This window comes from Pelodiscus sinensis, chromosome 22 (genome assembly GCF_052426305.1).
Source record: "Pelodiscus sinensis isolate ZL-2025 chromosome 22, ASM5242630v1, whole genome shotgun sequence".
NCBI lineage: Eukaryota > Metazoa > Chordata > Testudines > Trionychidae > Pelodiscus > Pelodiscus sinensis.
The window spans coordinates 6,343,574-6,367,283 of NC_143073.1; the positions used below are offsets into that span (position 1 = coordinate 6,343,574).

A 23,710-nucleotide genomic window follows, 5' to 3' on the forward strand; every position below is an offset into this window, starting at 1 on the left:
TCACTCAAAGGCACAGGACCCTGTAGGCCTTAGTGGCTGGGTGGCCCCAAGAACTGCCTTGCCAGCCTCTCAATGACTTGGCCTTGTAGCAGGGGGCGGCTTTTGGCCGGCTCAGGCCAGGCTGAGGACGTGCCAGTGACTTGATCCCCCTACCCCCCAGATCAGAAGGCAGCTGTCCGGGAGCTGCCTGCTCTAATCCCACCTTCCAAATCCCACCTTCCCCTCCCCCCTCGCCTCGGATTTACCACGCATAAATCCTGGGATTATCCAATCAAATCTAAAGCGCCTTAGGTCCCAGCATGCAGTGCAAGCTCCATGCCGGTATCGCCGTCGGACTGCTGGGGTTCAGGGAACCTAGCCGGGATGGTGGGACCAGCTAGTGGAGCTACTGCAAAGCAACCCGGGATCAACAGATCCTGGGGAAGGGGGGGTCCCAGCAGATCACCCCATAAGCACAGCCCCAGGGAATCTGAACCAAGACCCCAGGAGCCCTTTGTCTGGAGGCGTCGTTCTGCTGGGCATGAGAAGTGATCAGCCCGACGGGTAGAGCAGGCGAGCTGTGCACCCTTCCCCTCCCCCAGCACCCCTCTATCCCAACCCGCAGGACAATGTTCCCTCTCATCTTTTCCATCCATGTGTGGAATAAATTTTGTCACCTGCACCGAGGCCTGTGTGAATGTGCACCACCAGGAGAAACACCAGCCTAGCTGGGGGCGCGCTGCTAATCAGCAGGGTGGCCTTGGACTCTCTCCTGAGTGGCTGCACAAACAGAGGGAACGCTGCCCGCAAGGCCCTGTGATCCCAGCTCGGGGCTGCCCTCTCCCCCAGCTCTGCCCAGGTCCCTCCACCCTGGCCCACAGCCCCCTGCTATCCCAGCCTCCAGCTGTGCTGACGGGCACCTCCTGACTGGCACCATCCTTGTGACGCCAGGCCTAGGCCTCCCCTGAGCGCAGGCTGCCCAGGCAATCACCGCGGTCCCGTGGACTCCAACAGCTGGATGGGGAGGGCTCCTTCACTTCCCCCCGCCCCCGGAGATGGGATCCCTGGAAGCAGGCTGGTGCCTCACCTGGTCAGTAATGGGCACTCGCCCCTGAGCCCCAGTCCTGCAGGATCTTCCTGCCCCAGGGCCTCTCTGCCGAGGCTGCAGATGGGCCAGTCTGCACCAACTGATGGGGCTGAGACACAGCCCCCTATTGGAGTCGGGGGGGGCGGCTCTCTAACAACCCCCCTGCCCCCATCATCCCCTGCAAGGTCATCCACCCCCCTGCTGCAAATATGCCCACTTTCTTGGCTGGCACCTGTCACTCAGCGGGGGTGCTGGGGGGGGGCAGGAGGGACCCCCCATACAAGTGTTTCCTGCCCCCTCTCTCTGGCCCTACTCCCCCTCTAACAAGGGGGTCAGCTGTTACTCCCCCCCACCTAGCCTAGCAGTGGGGGAGGGGAGCAGAGCCCCCTCCTCCCTATTAGAGTGACGGTTTCATTCCCAGCTCAGGAGGGAAGAGGTGTCTAGTGGTTAGAGCAGGCCAGCCAGGGCTCCTGAGTTCTGTTCCCGGGGGGGGGGGAGGAGTAGGGTTCAATGGTTAGGGCAGTGGGCGCTGGGAATTAGGACTCTTGGGTTCTGTTCTCAGCTTGCGGGGGGAGGGAAGTAGGGTCCAATGGTTAGAGCAGCGGGCGCTGGGAATTAGGACTCTTGGGTTCTGTTCCCAGCTTGCGGGGGAGGGAAGTAGGGTCCAGTGGTTAGAGCAGCGGGCGCTGGGAATTAGGACTCTTGGGTTCTGTTCCCAGCTTGTGGGGGGAGGGAAGTAGGGTCCAATGGTTAGAGCAGCGGGCGCTGGGAATTAGGACTCTTGGGTTCTGTTCCGAGCTTGCGGGGGGAGGGAAGTAGGGTCCAATGGTTAGAGCAGCGGGCGCTGGGAATTAGGACTCTTGGGTTCTGTTCCCAGCTTGCGGGGGGAGGGAAGCAGGGTCCAATGGTTAGAGCAGTGGGCGCTGGGAATCAGGACTCTTGGCTTCTGTTCCCAGCTTGTGGGGGGAGGGAAGTAGGGTCCAATGGTTAGAGCAGCGGGCGCTGGGAATTAGGACTCTTGGGTTCTGTTCCCAGCTTGCGGGGGAGGGAAGTAGGGTCCAGTGGTTAGAGCAGCGGGCGCTGGGAATTAGGACTCTTGGGTTCTGTTCCCAGCTTGTGGGGGGAGGGAAGTAGGGTCCAATGGTTAGAGCAGCGGGCGCTGGGAATTAGGACTCTTGGGTTCTGTTCCGAGCTTGCGGGGGGAGGGAAGTAGGGTCCAATGGTTAGAGCAGCGGGCGCTGGGAATTAGGACTCTTGGGTTCTGTTCCCAGCTTGCGGGGGGAGGGAAGCAGGGTCCAATGGTTAGAGCAGTGGGCGCTGGGAATCAGGACTCTTGGCTTCTGTTCCCAGCTTGTGGGGGGAGGGAAGTAGGGTCCAATGGTTAGAGCAGCGGGCGCTGGGAATTAGGACTCTTGGGTTCTGTTCCCAGCTTGCGGGGGGAGGGAAGTAGGGTCCAGTGGTTAGAGCAGCGGGCGCTGGGAATTAGGACTCTTGGGTTCTGTTCCCAGCTTGTGGGGGGAGGGAAGTAGGGTCCAATGGTTAGAGCAGCGGGCGCTGGGAATTAGGACTCTTGGGTTCTGTTCTCAGCTTGCGGGGGGAGGGAAGTAGGGTCCAATGGTTAGAGCAGCGGGCGCTGGGAATTAGGACTCTTGGGTTCTGTTCCCAGCTTGCGGGGGGAGGGAAGCAGGGTCCAATGGTTAGAGCAGTGGGCGCTGGGAATCAGGACTCTTGGCTTCTGTTCCCAGCTCTCAAATAAGGCTGCTGTGTACCAAAGCACAGCGCCCCCCGAGGACACCCCCCCATCCCCTTCCCCGGGGGCTGCCCAGGAAGCAGGCCTGGCCCTAAACACGCAGACAGGCTGGCGTCGCTGCTCCCAGATGTCGTGGCCGCGTTCTCCCCGGAAAGGCCCTGGGCTTTGTTAGCTCAGCCGCCCCCTGTCCCTGGTGCACCTGCCCCGCGGCCCATGTTTACCTGGCAACGCGTCATTATCTGCCTGCCGGTTACCTAGCTACCAGGCTGCTGGCGCCCGCGCCCCACCAGGAACAGACGGGGACATTTATCACCCAGCTGGGCAGCCGTGGCCTCCCCAAACAAAAGGGAACCTGCCAGAGCCGGCTCCCTTTGCCCACCCCTCCCGTGGGCCCAGAGGCTGTGGTGATGGGCGCTACCTAGCAGATGTTTCCTTCGCTGTTTCTATGCCTCAGTCAACACTCAGTCTCGCAGGGATGCCAGTCAGTGCCCAAGTGAGCATGGGGAACGTGTGCCCACCCCCCAGCTGGACGGGGGAGCTGAGGCCCAGCAAACTCATTCCAAGCTGGGGAAAGGGTCAGGGGTTCCCCAGCAAGCAGGATTGGAAAGATTCAGCAGGACCCCCTGGACCCCACAACCAGCTGCCCCCAGCTTTTAAGCTCCATAACCCACCCGGCTGGGGACTCGTCCCTCTGGCTGTGGGGCCAGCTCCGGCAAGAGGGGACCCTGCCTCTCCGGTACACTGGGGAGGGCCGGTTCTGGTTTCAGAGCCATGGAGCTGAGGGGAACACTAGCTATGCTCTCACTATGGTACCTATGTGACCTATGGACTGGGGGATGTTTGCTTCTTGCAGCCTTACCAGAGGCCAGAGATGATGCTGCGAAAAACCAGGGACACGAGACATTGGCTAGGAACAGGCCGAGTGCACAGTGGGCCGGAGCCCATGTAACTCTGCTCTGCGGGTTCCAGCTGCTTGCCAGGGTGTGCAAATATCCACGTCTCCCCTGCACACATGCACATGGAACCCTGGCACATGCCAGCAAATGCACACGCCTCTGCCCACCCGAATGCCCATGCCTCTGTCTGCCTGAATGCCCATGCCTCCATCTGCCCGAATGCCCACGCCTCTTCCCACCCGAATGCCCATGCTTCTGTCTGCCTGAATGCCCATGCCTCCATCTGCCCAAATACACACGCCTCTTCCCGCCTGAAAACCCATGCCTCCATCTGCCCGAATGCCCACGCCTCTTCCTGCCTGAATGCCCATGCCTCCATCTGCCCAAATACACACGCCTCTTCCCACCCGAAAGCCCATGCCTCTGTCTGCCCGAATGCACACGCCTCTTCCCACCCGAAGGCCCATGCCTCTGTCTGCCCGAATGCACACGCTTCTGCCCACCCGAAGGCCCATGCCTCCGTCTGCCCGAATGCCCATGCCTCCGTCTGCCTGAATGCCCATGCCTCTGTCTGCCCAAATGCACACGCCTCTGCCCACCCGAATGCCCATGCCTCCGTCTGCCTGAATGCCCATGCCTCCGTCTGCCCAAATGCACACACCTCTTCCCGCCCGAATGCCCATGCCTCTGTCTGCCCGAATGCCCATGCCTCTTCCCGCCCGAATGCCCATGCCTCTGTCTGCCCGAATGCACATGCCTCCATCTGCCCGAATGCCCACGCCTCTTCCTGCCCGAATGTCCATGCCTCCATCTGCCCGAATGCACACGCCTCTTCCTGCCCGAATGTCCATGCCTCCATCTGCCCGAATGCACACGCCTCTTCCCGCCCGAAAACCCATGCCTCTGTCTGCCCGAATGCCCATGCCTCCATCTGCCTGAATGCACACGTCTCTTTCCTCCCGAATGCCCATGCCTGTCTGCCTGAAAGTCCATGCCTCTGTCTGCCTCCTCCCAGCTGCACATGCCCTCCCTCACAGATACACACGCCCTGTGCGTGCCAACACCCCCATCCTCTCATTTGCAGGTGCAAAGGCAAGCGGCATCCCTTTGCACAGGCATGCAGCACACACAACTCAGAACCCTATGCCCACACCCAAATGGCCACACATGCACCCCTGCATGCATGTGCGTCCTTACAGACACAGCGGTTACAGAGACCCCTGCTGGGACTGACAATTCCAGGGTCCCGCCCGACAGACAGCGTACAGCTTCTCACCTGACTCCCAGACCTGGGATCACCTGCCCTGAGAAAGAGGCTGGCACAAGGTGCCCCACCCCTCAGGCAACAGCTGCTGGGCAAAGGGGAGGCGCCTTTAAATCAACCCTAGAGACAGAGCGAGGCAGGAACAACAAAGCTGGATGATGGGGAATGGGCCGGGATGGAGAAGGGGGTGGGGACGCAAGGGAAGGGGGAGGACAACAGTGCAGACCTCTGCTAATGGATACGTACGCCCACAGCACAGGTGTCACAAGCAAAAAGCCTGGCAGATGCCAAACACAGGATCCCGTGGGTTAGAGTTGGGGGGCAGGGGCTGGGAGCCAGGACGCCTGTGTTCTGTCCCCAGCTCTGGGAGGAGAGTGGAGTCTAGTGGTTAGAATGACAGGGCAGGGGCTGGGAGCCAGGACGCCTGGGTACTGTCCCCAGTTCTGGGAGGAGAGTGGAGTCTAGTGGTTAGAATGACAGGGCAGGGGCTGGGAGCCAGGATGCCTGGGTACTGTCCCCAGTTCTGGAAGGGGAGTGCGATCCAGTGGGTAGAGCAGGGGACTCCTAGGTTCTAGTCCCAGCTCTAGGAGGGCAGTGAGGTCTAGAGGGAAAAGCAGAGGGGGACCTGGGAGCCAAGATGGCTAAGTCCTGCCCCCAGCTCTGGGAGCGGAGTGAGGCTGAAGAATTGCAGGTGAAGGGAAGGGGACCCCAAACAGCTGGCCTCTACTCCTGTGAATGGCATCTAATGGTGAGAGAGGGGAACTGGGAGTCAGGACGTCTGGGTTCTCTTCCTAGCCATGGGATGGGAGAGGTGTCTAGTGGTTAGAGCAGGGGGGAGGGAAACTGAATCGGCTCCATGGCTCTAAGCCTGCGCCGCCCCTCCCCCGCGCAGTATTCGGTATGGCTGGGATGAGTCACCGCCCCAGACTAAAACGAATCCCACGTGAATGCTGCCATCGGTGTTGACTTATTTCAAAGTCAACAGGGCTCGGCTGGGAGGGTGCAGATCAGGCAACATGGGGCGAGCCCAGAGCCTAGGCTACGGCAGAGCGCCGGGGGGAGGAGGGCTATGGGGTTTTATAATAATCAATGGAGATATACCGATCTCCTAGAACTGGAAGGGACCTTGAAGGTCTTCGAGTCCAGTCCCCTGCCCTCACAGCAGGACCAAGCGCCGTCCCTTGGGAATTAGGCCTGGATCCTGAGAGCTAGTTAGACTCCAAACTTCCACGGACGTCTGATGTGCAGGGCCCAGCCCTTGGGGTGTACAGCCTGGGGCCTGGAGCCCAGAGTGTGGGGTCTAGAGATGAGCAGTGACTCCTGGGTCCGTCTTGCCCCTGGGGTATCAGCCACGCCTGTGTGAGGCAGGTGTCCCATCGCTCCCAACGGAGATGGGCCGGGCACTGTTTTACACACTAGAAACGGTGGCTCAAGACAAGGGAGGGCTCAGGGCAGAGCCTGTGTGTGTGTGTGGGGGGGGGGCATTAAAAACCCATCATCCCTTTCCCTCCCTCCGGATTCTACCTAGTGAGGGCCACTCCCTGGGGCCCCCCAGGTGACGGTGGACAGCACACGCTGCCACAGAACAGCTGCCACAGGCGCACCCACAGGGGTACCCATGATGGTGACTGTCTCAGCTGAACACCCGGGCCTCAGCTAGGGGCCTCCAGTGCGAAAAGCAGGAGCTAAAGAGCGGGGGCTGCAGAGCCGGGGCAGTAACACCTCCCTCCGCCTGTAGGTCAGCCCAGCACGGATTCTGCGCTGACACCGTTCCGTACACACCCCTGCCAACAATACAAGGCTCTAAAACACCCGCACGCGTTCCCAGAGAGAGACACCCAGAGAGCCCTGGGCTAAAAGACCTCCAAGAACCCCACCTCCCATCAGGCCCCACTACAGGTCACACACACACACACACACACACACACACACACACACACACACACACACACACACACACACACACACACACACACGGACACAGGGAGGAGCAGCCGTACAGAGGTAGGCACAAGACTCACAAATGCACAGACGCACGCTAAGCACACACACGCAATCACAGGCCACATGCCCTGCTTCCCCGGCACCCGGGCATTTACCCCAAAGAGGTGTAACACATGACGCTTTGTGCCTATTTTGCACAGGTGCGAACACACCGCGCTGCCGAGGCCACAGTGGCTTCGGTGTGTTTCCTACGGGGGCGCCTCCACACCGACACACGGGCGTGAGTTTGCGCTGGCACGTGGCTAAAAGCGCCAAAGAGCCGTGGCGACGCCTGACCCACACAACCACACACTCATGCTACACACACCCGCCCCCAGAGGGAAACACGCACACAAAGCCGGCGCCCCCAGCTCCGTGGCGACACACTCCGGTCCCAGAGTCGGGCGCGTGCACGGGCACATAAAGAGCTGGGGAAGAAAAGCAGGTGGCAAAAGCGGGCGGAAAAAGGAGAATAAAGGGAAACTCCAGAGACAATGCCCCCCCCCCCCGTCCCGCTCTGCTACATCTGCTCCCAATATTCAGAAGGGCGGCAGCAAGAAACAAAGTATCTCTGTCTGGCCCCTTCCCTCCCCAAGCAAAATACACTTGGATGCTGCGTTTGTGCACAGGGGGCGTGATGGAAAGCGGGGGGGGGGGGGGGGGACAGGCAGGAAATGTCGCCTTCTCTTTGAGGGGGGCCTACTAGGGTGGGAAGCGGTGGAGAGAGCAAATCCGCCCCCGGTGGAGCTGGTGTCTTGGCGGGAGATGCCCACGAGGGTTGCTATGGCGATGCCAAGGCAACCTCTCCTCCCAGCCTGGCGCCGCTGTTCCCATCGGGTTGTTTTTTTCCCATCCAAAGGTGCAGAGGGGCTTTGCGCTTTGCCCTTATTGTTCCAGGAGAGTTTGCTCGGACGCGAGTTGCCCTCCCGCCTGGGGCATCCTGGGCGAAACCCTGGCTCGCGTTTTCCTGGGGTCCCCATCTCACTCCCCCCCCCCCGAAGGTAGAAAAATCTCGTCACTATCTGTACGGAAACCGCCCTCTGCCCCTGGATATGGGGCCAGACTGGGAGGTCAGTCTCCAGGGTGGTCTGTGGTTTTCCATCAGTAGACGTTGGGGCTTCTAAACCAAGGCAACCTGGCTAGTTCAGCCCTAGACAGGCAAAAAGCCCTTCCCCAATGCAGGGCTGAAAGAAGTCGGGGCTCTGTTCACCTCCTGCCTTGGGCTGGGGAAGGCTCCATACGGCTCCCTGGCTGCCCCAGGGGGTGGCAGTCCCTAGAAGAGTCAATATCACGCCCAGGAGAGGATCAAAGGTCCTGGGGTGAACTAGGCTTCAGGTCTGTCTCCCCTAGGCCCCCATCCCCGGCGTATCAGCACCTGGCCCAGTCTGTAGGGCCACTGACCCTCCACTGCTCTGTGGGGCAGGGCAGGGCAGGGCTGCCCCCCAAACGTGCAAAACAAAGTCGTGGCCCGGATCCTCTTTGGGGTTAGGCACCAAACTGTCACCCGGAGGCCCTAACAAAGGGACATCATCTGGCTCCTATGGTTCTGTCAGGGGGTGGGGGGCAGCCAGCAGCAGATGGGGGCAGCAGTGGGGCGCCAGATGCCCCAAGCCCTTTGAGGATCGGACCGCTGGGGACTTGCCCAGGGTCACGGTACAGGCAGGCAGGGCCATGAACCTAACTCTAAAGTCATCAGCTGGTGGCCTAACCACTAGTCCATCCTTCCTTCTGCAGCAGAATACAGAACGTGAGCTGACGTTCTGGGCCAGACCAGCATCTTGCCCCGTCCCCTGGCTTCACCAGCGGCCCCGTACCAGAGCTTCAAGGGGAGCGGACCAAACAGGGCAAATTGGGGAGATCCACCCTTCTTCCCCTCCTGGCTTCTGGCAGCCGAGGTTCAGGGCCACCCCCAGCATGGGGTTGAGTCCCTGCCCACCCATTCCACCCAGCCCCCGTGGCATGGGAAGTGTCTGACTTCATCTCTGACTCTCACTAGGCTACACACCCTTGGTCTAGACCAGGCAACAGCAAGCTCGAGATCTGTCCTGCAAGAACCCACCAGAGCCCCCAGAAATGCAGCTCTGCCCAGGGATCCCCGCTCAGCCAGCAGGCCCCAGGACGGGGAGCCGGGATGCAGCCCCATGCATTAGTGGTTATCCCCAGGGAGCTGGTGGCAGGAGGGGGATGAGAACCGGCCCAAAAGGGTTCAGCTGGAGGGAGCAGGAGGCCAGGCAGAAAAACCAGCCAGCTGGGTATTTTGGCCTTCCTCAGAGGCCGGTGTGAAGGACAGGTCAGAGCCAGGAGGCTGGAAGGCTCAGCCGTCAGGTGGGGCGCGGGGGCCTTTCACCTCCAAATGCCGAAGCGCTGAGCTGGCTCCAGGAACTGATGCTTGACCCTCATATGACGTGAGCTCGGCAGGTCTCAGCCTGGAGCAGAGCCGGGCTGGGCGCTCGGTGCCCTCGGGGCTCCCCAGCAAGGCAGGGGAGTACACGTGGGAAGGTATCCCTGGTTCCTGGGGTGGGTAGAGGCCTACACTCCAACCAGATCTGCCGAGCACAGGCTTCCCAGAGGCTTTCAACAAAAATCCCGAACATGGCAAAAAAAAAAAAAAAAAAAAAGTCTCTGCATCTTTAAATGGCCCCACACTCCTCACTCCCCCACCCGATGCAGTAGGGGAAAACTGTCCCTGCTGGGCTTCCGTCAGTATTTTCTGTTTTTTTTACCAGACGGGGATCCAAATACCAAACAGTCCGGGTGAAAACCGGACACCTGGAAACCCTAGGAGCACTGGGGGACCTCTCTGGGGGGGGGAGGGGCAGGTTGGGGGCACCCCTCTGACTTCAGTCGCCTCAAGCTTTCCACAAGCCCCCTCCCTGCTCTGCCCCATCTTGCCCCCACCGGCTACCATGGGTACAGTGGACGTGACTCCTGCTGTGGGATGGGCACATGTAACCCGGGCTCCCGCGGGTCGGCTCTTAGGCGGGACTTGCTCCCTGGACGGTTGCTCCAGGTCACTGGGGCACGGAGCTCCCATTGGGCAGCCGTCATATTAAAGCGGTTGAGATCCGCCAATCCCGCCAGCCCGGCTGAATGCACATTTGCATGTGGCCCCTCAGCAGCGAATTTCCCTTCAGATAGAACCCTGCCGTGTTTCTGGACCCCGCTCCCCGCTCCAGGGGGCTCCAGACATGGGTCCTGTCTGTGCATGACTCCCCAGCCCCCCGTCAGGAATGGGGGCAGCCCCAGCTCTTCATGCCGGGAGCCAAGCCACACTTAGCTCTGGGAGAAGAGAGGGGCATAACTGGGGCAGGGAAGTGGGGGTCCAGGACTCCTGGGTTCTCTGCCTTGCCTCGAGGGAGCCTGCTTCCGCTGCTGGACGTCCCTGGCTCAAAGCCCTGCTCAGCACAGACCACCCCGGTGATGCCGTTTGTCCCTGGTGTGGTGGCCTGAGTGAAATGAGTTTCCTGCGCCTCAGCACCTGGCTCTGTCCCCTAGAAACGGGGGCTCTGGACGTGCAGCACATGGGTGGCGGGGTAGGATGCCCTACTTTGTGCCTGGGACCCCCCCGCCCCGACACACTGGACTTTGCTCTCTGCAGCTGCCAACCTGGCACCCGAACACTCCAATTCAATTGACGGGTGGAACCGGCGCACAGACACCCCCCTGGCACTCTAACATCCCTCACTGCCTGGCACCCACCCCCCGGAAGCGCCCGGCCGGCGGCAGGCGGCCCTTTGGAGACAGCTGGCCCCACAGTGCTTTTCCATCAGGAGCTGCGAGTGAGTCACCTTGGGCGGAGGGCAATACGGGGGAGAGGATACGGCACAATCGGAGCGCCAACGATGCTGGCAGGCGCCCAACGCCCGTGGGCGGGCGGGTACGTGTCTGTTAGCCCCCCTCCTCCCAGGGGTCCTTCTCCCCACGCCCCCTTGCTGGTGCCATGGGAAATTGCGAGCGTCTCCTCGCCCCATGCCAGTGACAGGGCCCAGCCACCCCAACTCCAATCAATCCCAGATCGGGCCCGCAATGGGAGCCAACCCAGGAGATTTTATAGAGCGGGGCCATCTGGTTATCGCAAAAGCTAACGCACTCGGCAGGGTGGGGGAGGGGACGATGAGGCACACAATAACACCAGCGCCGGGCAGCTGCAGCCCGAGAGAACGGAGCGACGCCCCGGCCCGAGCCCCTCCCCATTGGGTCCCCCTGTATTGCCCTGCAAGGACTCACCCCTGGCAGCGTTTTCTGCTCGTGCAGCGCGCTCTGCGCCTTGAGGGCCGATTCCCGGGCGCAGTAGGTCAGGAACGCGCATCCTGCAGGAGGGAGAAAGCAGAGGGGAAGGGTCACGGGTGCTTCGGTCCCTCGGATCCCTGCCCCTCGACACGACGGATGTGCCCCCCCCATGGGAACTGGGAACCCAACTTCCCAGGGCTCCAAGGCGGGGAGATAATGGCGGGGGGGGGGAGGGCTGGGACTGCCCCAGGTCCGAATGTGACAGCAAGGTTGGCAAGGCCCATACCAGCCCCATTCCCCCCGCTCTTACAGGGCATGTGTCGGGGGCATTTTCCCAGGGGTGGGAGAAAAAGTGTTAACCCCCTAGGCTGGCATTCAGCTCTAGGACCACTTCTCAGCTCTGCCGGTGTCTCCTACATGCCCCTGGACAGATCCACAAAGGGAATTGGTGCCTAACGCCCATGAGTGTCCATAGGAGTTAGGCCCGTAACTCCCCTGGAGGATCTGAGCCTTCTTGTTTCTGCACCACGCACCACGGGGAGAACGCTCCTTCTTGGCTCTACTGAGTGGGAGTTTTCCGGGCCGGGGCACACGCCCGTTGTTTGTACAGCACCTGGCGCTTGTGGGCCTGGACTTGCTCAGGCTGCTCCTCGCAACGCAGAGGAGGCGGCACAAGGGCGACGGAGCGTGGCACGGACGGAGGAAGGACGTGAAAGGGACGCACGGAAGAGACAGGGCCCCATCGGTGTGCAGGAAGGGAAGGAAATGGGTCCCGGCAGGGTGAACGCGACGCAGGGAAAGAAAAGGTTTCTGTGCCGGAGTGTCAGCCTAGAGTCCAGGGAGCCCCAGTTGGGAACCCTGCATGGGGGCTTTGAAACGAAAGCCAGGCTGTGCCCAGCCGCCTGCTGTCCATTCGCAGCCTTCTCTCACAAGAGCGAACACCCCCGCTTCCGCTCGTTCGCCACCCTCCGGCAGCTCTGATCCCCGCGGCGGGTGTTCTCCCCCAACGCCCCCGCTCCTGGAGTCACGTGACGAAAGGAAACACTCAACCTCCATTTAAAACCAAACCCCCCTGGAAGCGCCTCGCTCGCCTGGTTACAGCGGGAAGTTTGAAAATACAACCCGGGGCATCGGACGAACAAAGAACAGAAGGACGGCCAGGCTGAGTCAGACCATTAGTCCATCTAGCCCAGGATCCTGTCTTGCAACAGTGGCCAATGCCAGGTGCCCCAGAGGGAGTGAACAGAACAGGGGACCATCATGTGATCCCTCCCCTGTCATCCATTCCCAGCTTCTGACAAACAGCGGCTAAGTACACCATCCCTGCCCATCCTGGCTAATAGTCATTGATGGACCAACCTCCATGAATTTATCTAGTTCTTTTTTTAACCCTGTTGTAGTCTTGGACTTCACAACATCCTCTGGCAAGGAGTTCCACAGGTTGACGGTGCGTTGTATGAAGAAATACTTCCTTTTGTTTGTTTTGAACCTGATGCCTGTTAATTTCACGTGGTGACCCCTTGTTCTTACGTGATGCGAGGAAGTAAATAACTTTTCCTTATTTACTTACTCCACACCAGTCATGATTTTATAGACCTCTTGCTTATCCCCCCTTAGTCATCACTTTTCCAAGCGGAAAAGTCCCAGCTGTATTTCTCTCTCCTCACATGGCAGCCGTTCCAAACCCCTCATCATTTTTGTTGCCCTTTTCTGTGCCTTTTCCAATGCCAAGAGATCTTTTTTTGAGATGAGGAAACCAGATCTGCCTGCAGTGTTCCAGGTGTGGGCATCCTGCGAATTCATATAGAGGCAATATGATATTTTCTGTCTTATTCTCTATCCCTTTCCTAATGATTCCCAACATTCGGCTTGCTTTTCTGACGGCCGCTGCCCAGTGAGGAGACGTTTTCAGAGACCTCTCCACCACGCCTCCAAGATCTCTCGCCTGAGCGACAACCGTTAATGTAGACCCCCTGATTTGATGTATGGAGTCCGGACTCTGTTTTCTAACGAGATATTACTTTGCATTTATCAACACTGAATTTCAGCTGACATTTTGTTGTCCAGCCACCCAGCTTTGTGAGATCTCTTGGCAGTGCTGCGCCGCCTGTTTGGACGTAACTACCTTGAGTAGTTGTGTATCAGCTGCAATCAAGTCCCCGCATTTATCATTTGCAAAACAAAGCTGAGTTCTAAGTCAATCTCCCGGCTTCAGGAGGTGTGATTCGGGTGTATTGCTGGCTGGGGGTTGCAATCCAGCGACTGACCTTAGGCACGGGCATAGGTGCAGGAACTTAAAGTGAGGGGGGCCCTGCAGCACCCCGAGGTTTTAGTTGGGGCTGGGATGCCAGCCACTTGCTCCGGTCCTGGCAGCTGCCGTTTCTCCCCTAGGGTGGCGACTGCCTGCTTTGCACTCCCTTACCAGGGCTCTGCTTGGGGCCAGGGGGGAACAGGGGTAGTGGGGTTGACTTTCAGCCCCCTCCCTATTAAAAATGTTCCCATGCCACTGAGCCCAGACCCCCAGAGATGCTCCAGTGCCTGCCTCACTCCCATGGGTGTTTTGAGAGAGGGGCGGATGGTAAGATACTGGCCCAGAACTCAGAGCATCTGGCCTCAGTTCCAAACAGCCGCAGACTTCCGGTGCGACCCCAGACAAGTCGTGCCCGGCCAGATTCATGGCACTGGGACCACTGAGGCCCGTTTCCAAGGGCTTGGCTCACTTGAAGAGTTTTGGTTGCCCCATGCGCTCGGCAGCTCCTAACTTGGCAACGACGAAGATTTGTTCCTTGTGCGGCCACAGCGTCTAGGAGCCCTGGTTCTGGGCCATGCCCCCTCCCCGTGCTAGGTGCTGCACAAACATGAAACAGAAGCTCACCCCTGCCCCCAAGGATCTGGTCTGCCAAGGCGGCTGTCCCTGGCTGTGAGTGCTGAAAACTTGGCCCTTTCTCCCTCTGGGATCCCTGCCAGGGACTCTGATGCCAAGAAGCGGGGGGGGGGGGGGGGGGGTGTGACTTTGCCAGGATCCTGCAGCGTAACCTGTGGGCACCTTGCAATCTTTACCATATATCTTACAACCCCAGTCCTCCCAGTGTGCCAGGGTAGGGCTCTTATCCCCGTTGTGCTGATGGGGAAACTGAGGCCCAGAGAGGACAAGTAACTTGCCCAAGCTCCCCCAGGGAGTCTGTTGCAGAGAAGGGAAGCCAAGTTAGGCAAGTCACCTCAACCACTGTCCCATCGGTCTTAATAATCCCCCTGGCTGCTCAACTCCTCCTCCCCTCCCGCCCTTGAGCCATGGAAAATACATTGGATGCTATCAACAAACTAGGCCCCCTCCAGACCCGTAATCATGGGCCCTTGCAGCTCCCCCAAGCAGAGACAGCTTCCTGTGGATTGAACCCTCCAAAGGAACCCAAAGGCCAAGGCTGCCCCCGTTGTGGGCAGACGGAGCCCTACTTGGGCATCTCTGGTTTTGTGCCACTGGCGGGCAGGAAGCAGCACGTGCCAGAGCTGCAGAGCCAATTCTACGGGGATCCGGAGTCGCTCCCCTGGCGGAAAGCGGAGTCGCTCTGGATTAGCACTGGAACAGAGATCAGAGTCTGGCCGGGGCACCATGGGTTCCGGGGTCAGCCACTCTGGACTGCCCCGGGGTGCAGTGGAGTCACTCCTGAGTTAACTGAGGGCAGGTGTGGGCCTGGCAAAGCGGGGGTGGGGAGACTCAAATTGGATCAGCCCAAGTCCCCCCCCCCCAGATCTCAGTCAGCCCCTGTGCATCCGCACCCCCCCAGCCCCGCCCCTCCAGTGCAACCACCTCTGCAGCAACCGCTCCAGCGATCTGACCCAGCCCTCTGTCTTAGCACCTCCTGGCAGGACATTCATCTCTGTGCCAGCCTGGCTCCCTGCCTGATTCTCACAGCGCTGGCAGCGGGTCCATGATAACAACCATGATCTGGGCCAGAAAAGGGGTGGCCAAGGAGACCCTGCACCCCAGACCCAGACAGGCTGAGCACCCCCAAACTCATTTCATCCCAGCCACCAGACAGCTGATTCAGGCTGGGGTCAGCGTAATTGATCCTGCACTGAAGGGAAAGGCCCTGGCCAGCCATTCCCCCCTGCCGGCCACGGGGACTGCTGTTGTCCAACCTGCCTTGCGGACATGAGGCTAGTCCAGCACCCCCCCTCTTGCTGATATGGCGCACGCCCCGGACCCTCCTGCTAATCCCCCTGCTAGTCCCTTCTGCCTGTTGATCTCATCGTGCTCTGGACACCTGCACCCTCCCACGACCCCTGGAGAGAGGACTTCTTCCTCAGAAGCGGGTGGGGAAATCGAGGCACGGCGCTTGGCCTGAGATGCCAAAGGATTTGTCTCCACAGCACAGAAAACCAGAGTGAGTCAGTGGCAGGGCCGGAGACAGCATTCAAATCCCCCCCTGCTCTAACCACTAGACCCCAATTCCCTCCCAGAGCTGGGACAGTACCTGGAAGATCTGACTCCCACACCTTCTGCACTCCCCACTCATCTGCACAGCCTCTGGAGGAGCACGGCTCCCACCGTGGAGTGACACGGCAGGGATCCCCAGTGAGCACAGGGTGCCCTGCATTACGTCCAACCCTGCCTCCTCCCCACTGCCGGCAGGGAACCTGGCGTGGCGAGGGCAGATTTGGAGCTTCCAGGTCTGGGATGAGAGAGCTGTTAGGGCGAGGCGGGTTGGGTGGGATGCGGACTCTGCCCAGTTCCTGAGGAGAGCCCACAGCTGCAGCTCAACCCCCTCTGTAGCTGGCCATCCCTGGCTCCGGACTAGTAACCCCCCGGCCCCTAGATTGTCCCCTCTGCCGGTCCTCGCTTGCGGCACATCGGCAGGGGAGAGCTGGCTCTGGGCTGCCCTGGCATACACAAGGCTCCGTGTCCCGCGCCGCCCGTCCCGCACAGCGTGCCAGCCCAGACAGCCATGCCCCCGGGTCTTCGGCAAGCAGCCGTCCAGCCCTGGGGCTACAAGCCCCAAAGGGCCGGGCCTGCCCGCTTTTACTCCCTACCTACTGCTCCTAGCAGAGGCCCATCTTGAGCGGGGCCCTACGCAGGAGAAACTAATAGCAGCAAGTGGGCTAGTGGAGCCAGACCTCCTTGGCCGGGCAATTGTACCCCCCATGCACAGCACCCTCCTCTTTCTGGGGAGCGCCACGCACTCACCTCCCAACCTCCCCTCTCTCCGGCCTGGGGCAACAGCCCTACGAACCACAAGAGCCTTGCTCCTCCAGGCTCTCACCACTGGCCCCTTTCCACGAACAATCGCAAGACCAAGGGGAAGAAGGAAAGCACAGAATACCGCCCCCCCGCCCGGGCCCGGCGAGCGTGAATGGCCGCCCAAGGGGACGCTAGACGTTACTAAACAAACCCCAGCGTTTCAGCTCTATCCAGCAAAGCAGAGTCTCAGCTTTTAAAGCAGAGGCTGCTCCGGTCAGCGGGTCGGGTCTCCGGGCTAACACAGGCCAGAGAGCCTCCCCGGGCATCTCCTGGCTGAAACTGCTGGTGGAGCGGCTGCTTGGCTTTTAAAGAGCCGGCCAGTGGGGAGTTCAAGTCTTCTGGGGAGAGGGGGAGCTGTGCCAGGGGTGAATGGCCCTCCTAGCAAACCAGGCACACCTATTGCTAGGCTACCTGTGTGGCTTCCCCGTCCGGCCCTTTCTTTTGGGTTTGCCTGTTTGGGGAAAAAGCCGCCTGCTCTAGAAATCACCCCTGCCCCTTCACCTTCTCTTGGACAAACTCAATAGCCCTGAGCCGGGTCAGTCCCGTCCCTTAGACCGGGGTTCCGCACGCTGCGTTATCGCAGATGCTGGGCTCCCCAAGGACTCAGCAGGCCTGCTGGGATGGGCTAGGCGGGTAGACAAGCTCTTAAAACAGGACTGGTTCCTCTGGACGCCCTGCAGCCATGGCCATGCTGAGTTTTGCTGGCCTGGCTCCCTGCTTAGATACCTGAAAGGGAGCTGAGCTCTTCTGAAAGGCTGCAGGAGGGTCCCTCCGAAAGCTGCCCCAGAAAGTCGAGAGGCTAATGTTTCCGGCCCCTGAGTGCCCTGCTTGTGACCTTCCCCCTTCCTCCAAGGACTGCAAGCCACTTGGGACACAGGAATTAACTTGCCTCCTCCTCATGCAACAGAAGGGGAAACTGAGGCACAGACCGCATGCTGGGCAAAAGCCGCAGGGCTGAGCTCAGAATCCAAGAGTCCTGACTCTCAGGCCTCTGCTGTAGACTTCCTCCCCCTCCCCCAGATATGAGAACAGAACCCAGGCGTCGCAATTGCCAGACTCCTGCTCTAACCACTATGTCCCACTCCCTTTTTTTTTGAAGAGCCACTTCCCTTCTTTCCTCTCCCTCCCCCACGCTGCTCGTTCTCTCGCTGAACCCGCAGCGAGCGTGCGCCGAGCAAGCCTCAAGAGTGCTGGTCACACAGTGGGAGCGTGCGCGGGGGGAGGGGTGCGTGCGCTGTCGCTGGTGTTCGCCACCTGGGCTCGTGCCATGTGTAGCGCTCGGACGGAGCCCGGGGAGACCGGCGCTGTAAAATAGTCATGAGCCAAACGCTCTTTTCCTTCCTCGCTGGAGTCCGGAGACTAAATTTAGCTCCCTGCCAGTGAGAACGCGGCGGAGGGCAGCGAGGTGCCCCCTTGCCAGCTGCCAAAGGAGTCCACTCCCTTGCGGCAGCTCCCGACGCTGGGCACATGGAGAGCGGGCGGGGGAAGGGGAGGGGAGGGGGCTGATCCTCAACGGGAGTGGAGCCAGCATCACCCCCTGTTGCCTCGGCTGCCCATTTCTACCAGCGGGAGCGGGTGCACCAGCCACCCCTTGCAGGGTGGAACCCGGGGCAGCATGCCTTGTCCCAGACCCCTGCTGTGGCAGCTCCTAGCCATCAGCTTCCCCCTCTCCCCACCCCGGGCCCTTCACAGGCCACCCTGGCTCCAGTCTTATACCCACCCTTGTATAGGGAAGCTCCCGTGTATGGATGGGGAAACTGAGGCACGCCGTGAGTAAGGGCTGGATCCCTTCCGTCAGCTCTGACTCATGCCTGCATCCCAAGTCACCCCACCGAGATTGGTGAAGGATTGACTCAGCACGGGTCAGGGTGCAGCCGCCGGCTCCTCGGCCAAGGAGACGTTGCAGCCAGATCTCCTGCACGCCAGCCCTGCTACTTCCGCGGTTCCCTCTCCTGCCAGGGGCTGCTGCCCTGCGGAGCCCTCCTCCTGCGCCCGCTAGCCCGGAGATGTGCCCAGGGATGGGCAGCCTGACCCTTGCCTTGCTAGCCCACTAGAAACCGCCTTGGGAAAGAGGAAGCCACCCGGGGGCAGCATGAGGGACCGGATCCAGGGCCGCCAGGGCCACACCTCTGCCATGAGGCAGAGGGAGACGCTCCCTGCCTGACTGTATCATTCTAAGTGGGCGCTACCCCAGGCCGTACCTGCCATTTCCAGAGCTGGGGACTGGGGTCCGGCAGCCCCCCCGGGCCCAGTGCGTGCAGAGCTTAGCAATCCACACCTGGGCACCGGGCCCAGCCCAACACCTCAGCCCTGGTCAGGCCCAGTGGGGTGCGGCTCTGAGTCTGGGCCCTGTGACTGGGCGCGCCCTGCTCTGGGGAGGGTCATGACGGGGTTGTACTGGGGGAGGGGCAGTGGCCTCCCCCCAGGGGGCGGGTCAGCATGCTCCTCCGTGGGGGAGATTCTGACCTCGCCAGGCGAGTTGGCATGAGGTTCACTGTGCTCCATGGGAGCCTCCAGTGGGGTGAGCCTGGCAGAGTCTGGCTCTTGGCATGGCTCCATGCCAGGGCGAGGGCCCTGCTGCTGGGTTGCCCAGCGGGAGTGAGAGAGGGTATTGCACCTTGGGATCTGCAGTCATGACCCCAGCCTGGCCCTGTGCAGGACTCCGGGTGCCTCAGCATGCCACAGGCTTGGCCCCTCCATGCCCAGCTCAGGGGCAGGCAGGGTGCTGAGCCCTTTGGCAAAGCGGGTGGGTACCAGGCATCTGAAATCTGCCCTGTAATCCAGCCAACAGCGTGCGAGCCAAGGCCCAGTGCAGCCAGAAGAGTATAAGGATGCAAAGGCCCTCCCAGACCTGGGATCTACACATGCCTTTGGGTCAAGGCCTTAACGTTCGGATCCTTTATCCGCTCCATCTGCAGCCCTTTGCTTGACAAGCCACCCCTCCCCACTTCAGAGCTCAGCACTTACTGGGGTGAAAATAATTCCATCTCCTTACCCCTCCCTGGGCTTTTTGGCCCTAAATCTGGAGCAGGCGCGGGACCAAGAAAACTGTCCTGAAAAAAAAAATCCAACCCAAACGCCTCTTATTGTTTCGTCTCAAACCGCCCAGCTCTTTTGCATTCAGATTCTGCTGCGGCTGGAAATCTTCCCTTCCCAGGCCATTTCAATGGACGGGACAACAAAAGCCCAGCCCAGCAGCTGGGGCTAGAGCAAAGCGTTCCAGCCACCTGGACTGTAATTATTTAGGACTCGGTCCTGCTTGATCTCGGCGAGCAGGTGTCGTGCTGAGGACCCCCTTGGCCGGCCCCGTGGCAGAGAGCACTACCCCGATAGGCCGCTGGACTGGGTCTTAACTCCCGTAAACTCTTGGAAGGCCTGGACTTTGCCTTCACCCCTAAACTGCCTGGCCCTGTGGGTGCTACAGACATACAGAAGGATCTAGTCCATCAGAAGTGAGAAACTCCTTCACGCCTTCCCTTGGAAAATTGGATTCGTACTCGCCCCGGCTCCCTCTCCTCCCAAAGATGCTCCATTTTGATTCCCTGAATGTATCAGCTTCGCCAAACCCAGAAGCGCATCTCAACCCCTCAGATTTAACTAGCACTACAGAGCCAGTGAAAACAACCAGCCCTGAGTTGGGGTCATGTTAGCACGGTGCCACCTTGCTCCATCTTCCCCCCACAGGGACAGCCTCGTAAGGGAAGCTAGTTTCACCCCCTTAAATCATTTAAATATCGGTGTTACGTAAGGAGCTTTGGGTTTTTGAGAGCACAAAATTCTTGCCCCGGAGCATTCTCTGTTTGCCGGCTTGCGTTTAAATTGTTTGCATTTGCGTTTGATCAAATAATTAGTCGCACCTAAGGGGACCCTCTTGGTTCAGTGGAAATCCACGTGATTGTTTATCTGTGGTGTGTTGGTAACATTCAACCCGTCCTGCCTGCCGGTCCTAAACCCCTCTCAGGCTGGGGTTAGACCCGAAGTTTGAACCCCATAGAGCAATGAAAAGACCCAAGACCCGGCTCTGACGTCGGAGCCAGGTTGTGACTGTTGATGTTTTCCACATGTACCAGCGAGGGGAAAAAAGGGTGACAGGCAAGACAAGATGACTGAGAACAGTGACCACTGAAGTCAATGGGACTATGCTGATTTACACCAGTCTACAAAAATATCAGCCAATGTATTTGATTTGTAAAGGGGCAAAATAGAGCCCCCCCACCTACGCTTGCACCCCCTCTTTTTTGTCACTGCTTGAAATCAACAAAGTAAACATGGAAATAGCAAACAATCGGACCAACCTACCACGCATTATACGGTGACTAGCCTTTGTCAGACAGCCTCTGTCCTCCCCCCATTCCCCTCGCTCATCCCTCAATCCAGCTCAAAACACCCTCCGGGAAAACCGGGTTTCTTCCCAGTCCCTCAGTTGCTTTAATTTTGGGCTTGTAAAAGTTGCACGTTATTATATCCTACAACATTATCTTCGTCATGCAACGTCCCTCCTTAGCGCGCCCTGCTCTTTCGTTTTCAACCCTCCTCCCAGCGCCTGATTTTTTTTTTAAATGCCATGATTAACTTTATTGGGAATTCAGAAATGGGCCAGATGCCCCCGTCTAAGCTGCCCGTAGGTCTATTTCACACGCTGATTGGCAGGTCCTGTTTGCTTTTGAAAGGCCACTTGCTCCCACCCTAAAGAGGGTTTGTTTTTTTTTTAAGACGAGAAATTAACCAGCAGAGACAAATTTAGCTCTGACCTAGAGGCCTCAGACTGGAGACAGGCCTTCTGGAGAAGGAGCCAAGGATCTGCCATTGGCCAAGCTCACAGAAGGGGGGGTGGGGAGAGAGAGACCCTCTGTTTATGCAGGAGGAAAGAAATCAGGAGGGAACTGTCAAAGGCCAGCTGGGGATTTGGGATCAGCCCCTCCCGACTTTCCTCTCTGCATCCCCCAGCCCAGCCGTACAGGGGCGATTCTTCCCTGGGCTGGAGACTCCCCTGGAAACTCGACTCTGGCACCCAAGGCGTCAAGAAGCAAAGGGGGTCACAACCCCTCCCCCCACGGCCTCTGTCCCCAGGGTGGGGTGCAGGAGAACCGCCCCTCCCCCCCTCGCCCATCCAGTTAAACACCCGGCCTCTATTCATGATGCCTTTTATCTGCTTGCGCCTCCTGCCATCTGTTCCCACCTCGCTCTGGCTGCGGCCCGGCTCTCCAGCCCGGGCAGTTAAATATGCAGGGCCACTCCGCCCGGCCCCGCTTTCTCTGCCCTCCCGGCCCCAGATCTGACCCTCCCCTCTCCGCCCCCCCAGACCCGAGTCCCCTTTTTCCTCGGGCTGCTCCTGCTTTGTCATTTCAGATTCAGCGCCCCCCCTCCCCCCCCGCCCAGCCAGCCCATTGTTGGGAGCCGCTTTATTGTTCAGCCCGGCTCCCTACCTTTGTGCATGCCCGTGTACTTATCCTTGATCACCGTCAGCTCGTAGATTTTCCCGAACTGCTCGAAGATGGGCTTCAGGTCCTTCTCCTCCAGGTTCCGTGGGATCTGCCCGATGAAAAGTTTAATGGCATCGGGTTCCTTCATTGGGCCCAGGGGGCGAATTTGGGGGGCGCGCTTGGAATCCCCGACCCGGCCCCAGCGAGCGCCGCACCCCACGGCGAGGTCTCCCCGACACGTCCCAGCGGCGAAACAAACAAAGGAACGGGAGGCGGGTGGGTTTGGAGGGTGGCAAGAGCCCCCCAAATCTTGGCGTCGATTTTTTTTCCCTCGGCGGAGCTTCCTCGCTGTCTCCTCCTCGATTTTTTTTCACCTCCCTCGGCTGCTGCTTTTTTTTTTTATTATTATTATTAAAAAAAATTAAAATCCCGATGCAAAAAAAATTATTAAAAAAACCCCCAATTAGAAAGAATCTCACAATTCCGCCTCCTTGGAAGCAGGAGAGCTGTTCGCGATGCCAGAGCCCCGGCGCTAATACTTTTGATCTATTAATTACAGAGCTTGCAAAGCAGTTAATTAGTTTATTGATTAACTTTCCTTGAAGAGGTTGAGACCAGTTTAAAGTCTTGGGTGGTGGTTGGGTTTTTTTTAAAAAAATTATCGATTCATTTCTTTCTCCTCCTTCCCCCCCACCCCTTTTCCAAGCTGGATTTCAGCTGCTTTTGCTGGATTTCTCCCTTTAATGGATCTTGAGCTCTGATTCAAATCTTTTCTTTACCAACAAAAACCTCCTCCCTCGCCCGCCCTCCTTCCCTGACAAATAATGATGTCAGAGTTAGGGGCTGGGAGCAAACTCCCAGCTCTGGCAAAGACGCAGGCAGGCAGCGAGGTTCATGGCCACAGAAAATGACAGGAGCAGGCCTAATAAATACAGGCCTGGACAGATTAAAAAAAAAAAAAAAAAAAAAAAGACCCCAGTAGGTTACTAGTATGGCTTCTGCTGTTCTTTTAAGGCAGGGACCAGGATACTTTTTCAGAGCCTCTGACCCACAGAAAAATCAGTCGGGGGCTGCACACAAGCCGGAAGTAAAAACAACCCCCCAAATCCTCACTGATGTGACCCCCCGACTGAGAAGGAAAAAGACCCTCCCCACATTCCCCTCGCACACCAGAGGCTGGGAGGGAGCAGGCTAGTAGATTTTGTGTGCTCCAGCCCCGCGAGGGGGTAGCGGCAGGGCTGGAGCACCGGCACAGGCTCCTTAAGGCTGAAAGGTCGCCCTGAGGCTCGGGGGCCAGATCCAGGCAAGCCAGGGGGCCTTAGGTTCCCCACCCCTGTTCTAAGGGCCACTTCTTGGGAAGTCGGTGTCCACATAAGGAAAGCTGGCACTGTGCAGTTTCAGAGCATGCAAGGCGGAATACCAACAGGCAGCCGGGGTTGAGTTTCTCCGGTGTGCACACTCGCACAGAGAGACCAAGGTGTTCGAAAGTGCAGAGCGGGTTTGGGTGTCATCATAGGGTAGCAGCCCAACCTGAGACCCCTGAAAGGGTCCCGCATTCAGGGACTCCAATCTCCTTAAAAGCTTAAGCCAGTAATTGAGGCTCTCCTAATCTCTGGTCTTTTTTTTTTTTTTTTGAAGCTCTTGGCTTCTGGATCAGAAAGCCAGAAGGGGCCAGTCTGACCTCCTGTCTCCCCCCAGAACACCACCCCAAATCAATTCCTGTTTGAACCAGGGCCGCCCTTTTAGCAAACCAACCAGTCTCGCTTAAAAAATTGCCAGGAAAACCCATCAGGACCCGAGGGCTTTGAGGGTTAATTGCCCTTCCCTGTTAAAAACGGGCAACTCAGGTCTTGCCTGGA

The 23,710-nt window shown here is 59.1% G+C and overlaps 1 protein-coding gene across 2 annotated transcripts in view; it reads right to left on the reverse strand.

Moving 5' to 3' along the window:
* Nucleotides 1-22,638, reverse strand: part of CELF3 (CUGBP Elav-like family member 3) — a 40,888-nt gene extending 18,250 nt beyond the window's left edge. The window contains exons 1-2 of one of the 2 annotated variants that reach the window (XM_075907379.2): nt 21,855-22,638; nt 11,187-11,269 (exon numbers count right to left, since the gene is read on the reverse strand). In XM_075907379.2, the coding sequence (XP_075763494.1) occupies nt 11,187-11,269; nt 21,855-21,999 (228 nt within the window). In that variant the 5' untranslated portion in view covers nt 22,000-22,638. The remainder of the gene's footprint in view (nt 1-11,186; nt 11,270-21,854) is intronic. The other variant, XM_075907377.2, reaches the window with a different exon arrangement.
* Nucleotides 22,639-23,710: the final 1,072 nt, after the last annotated feature.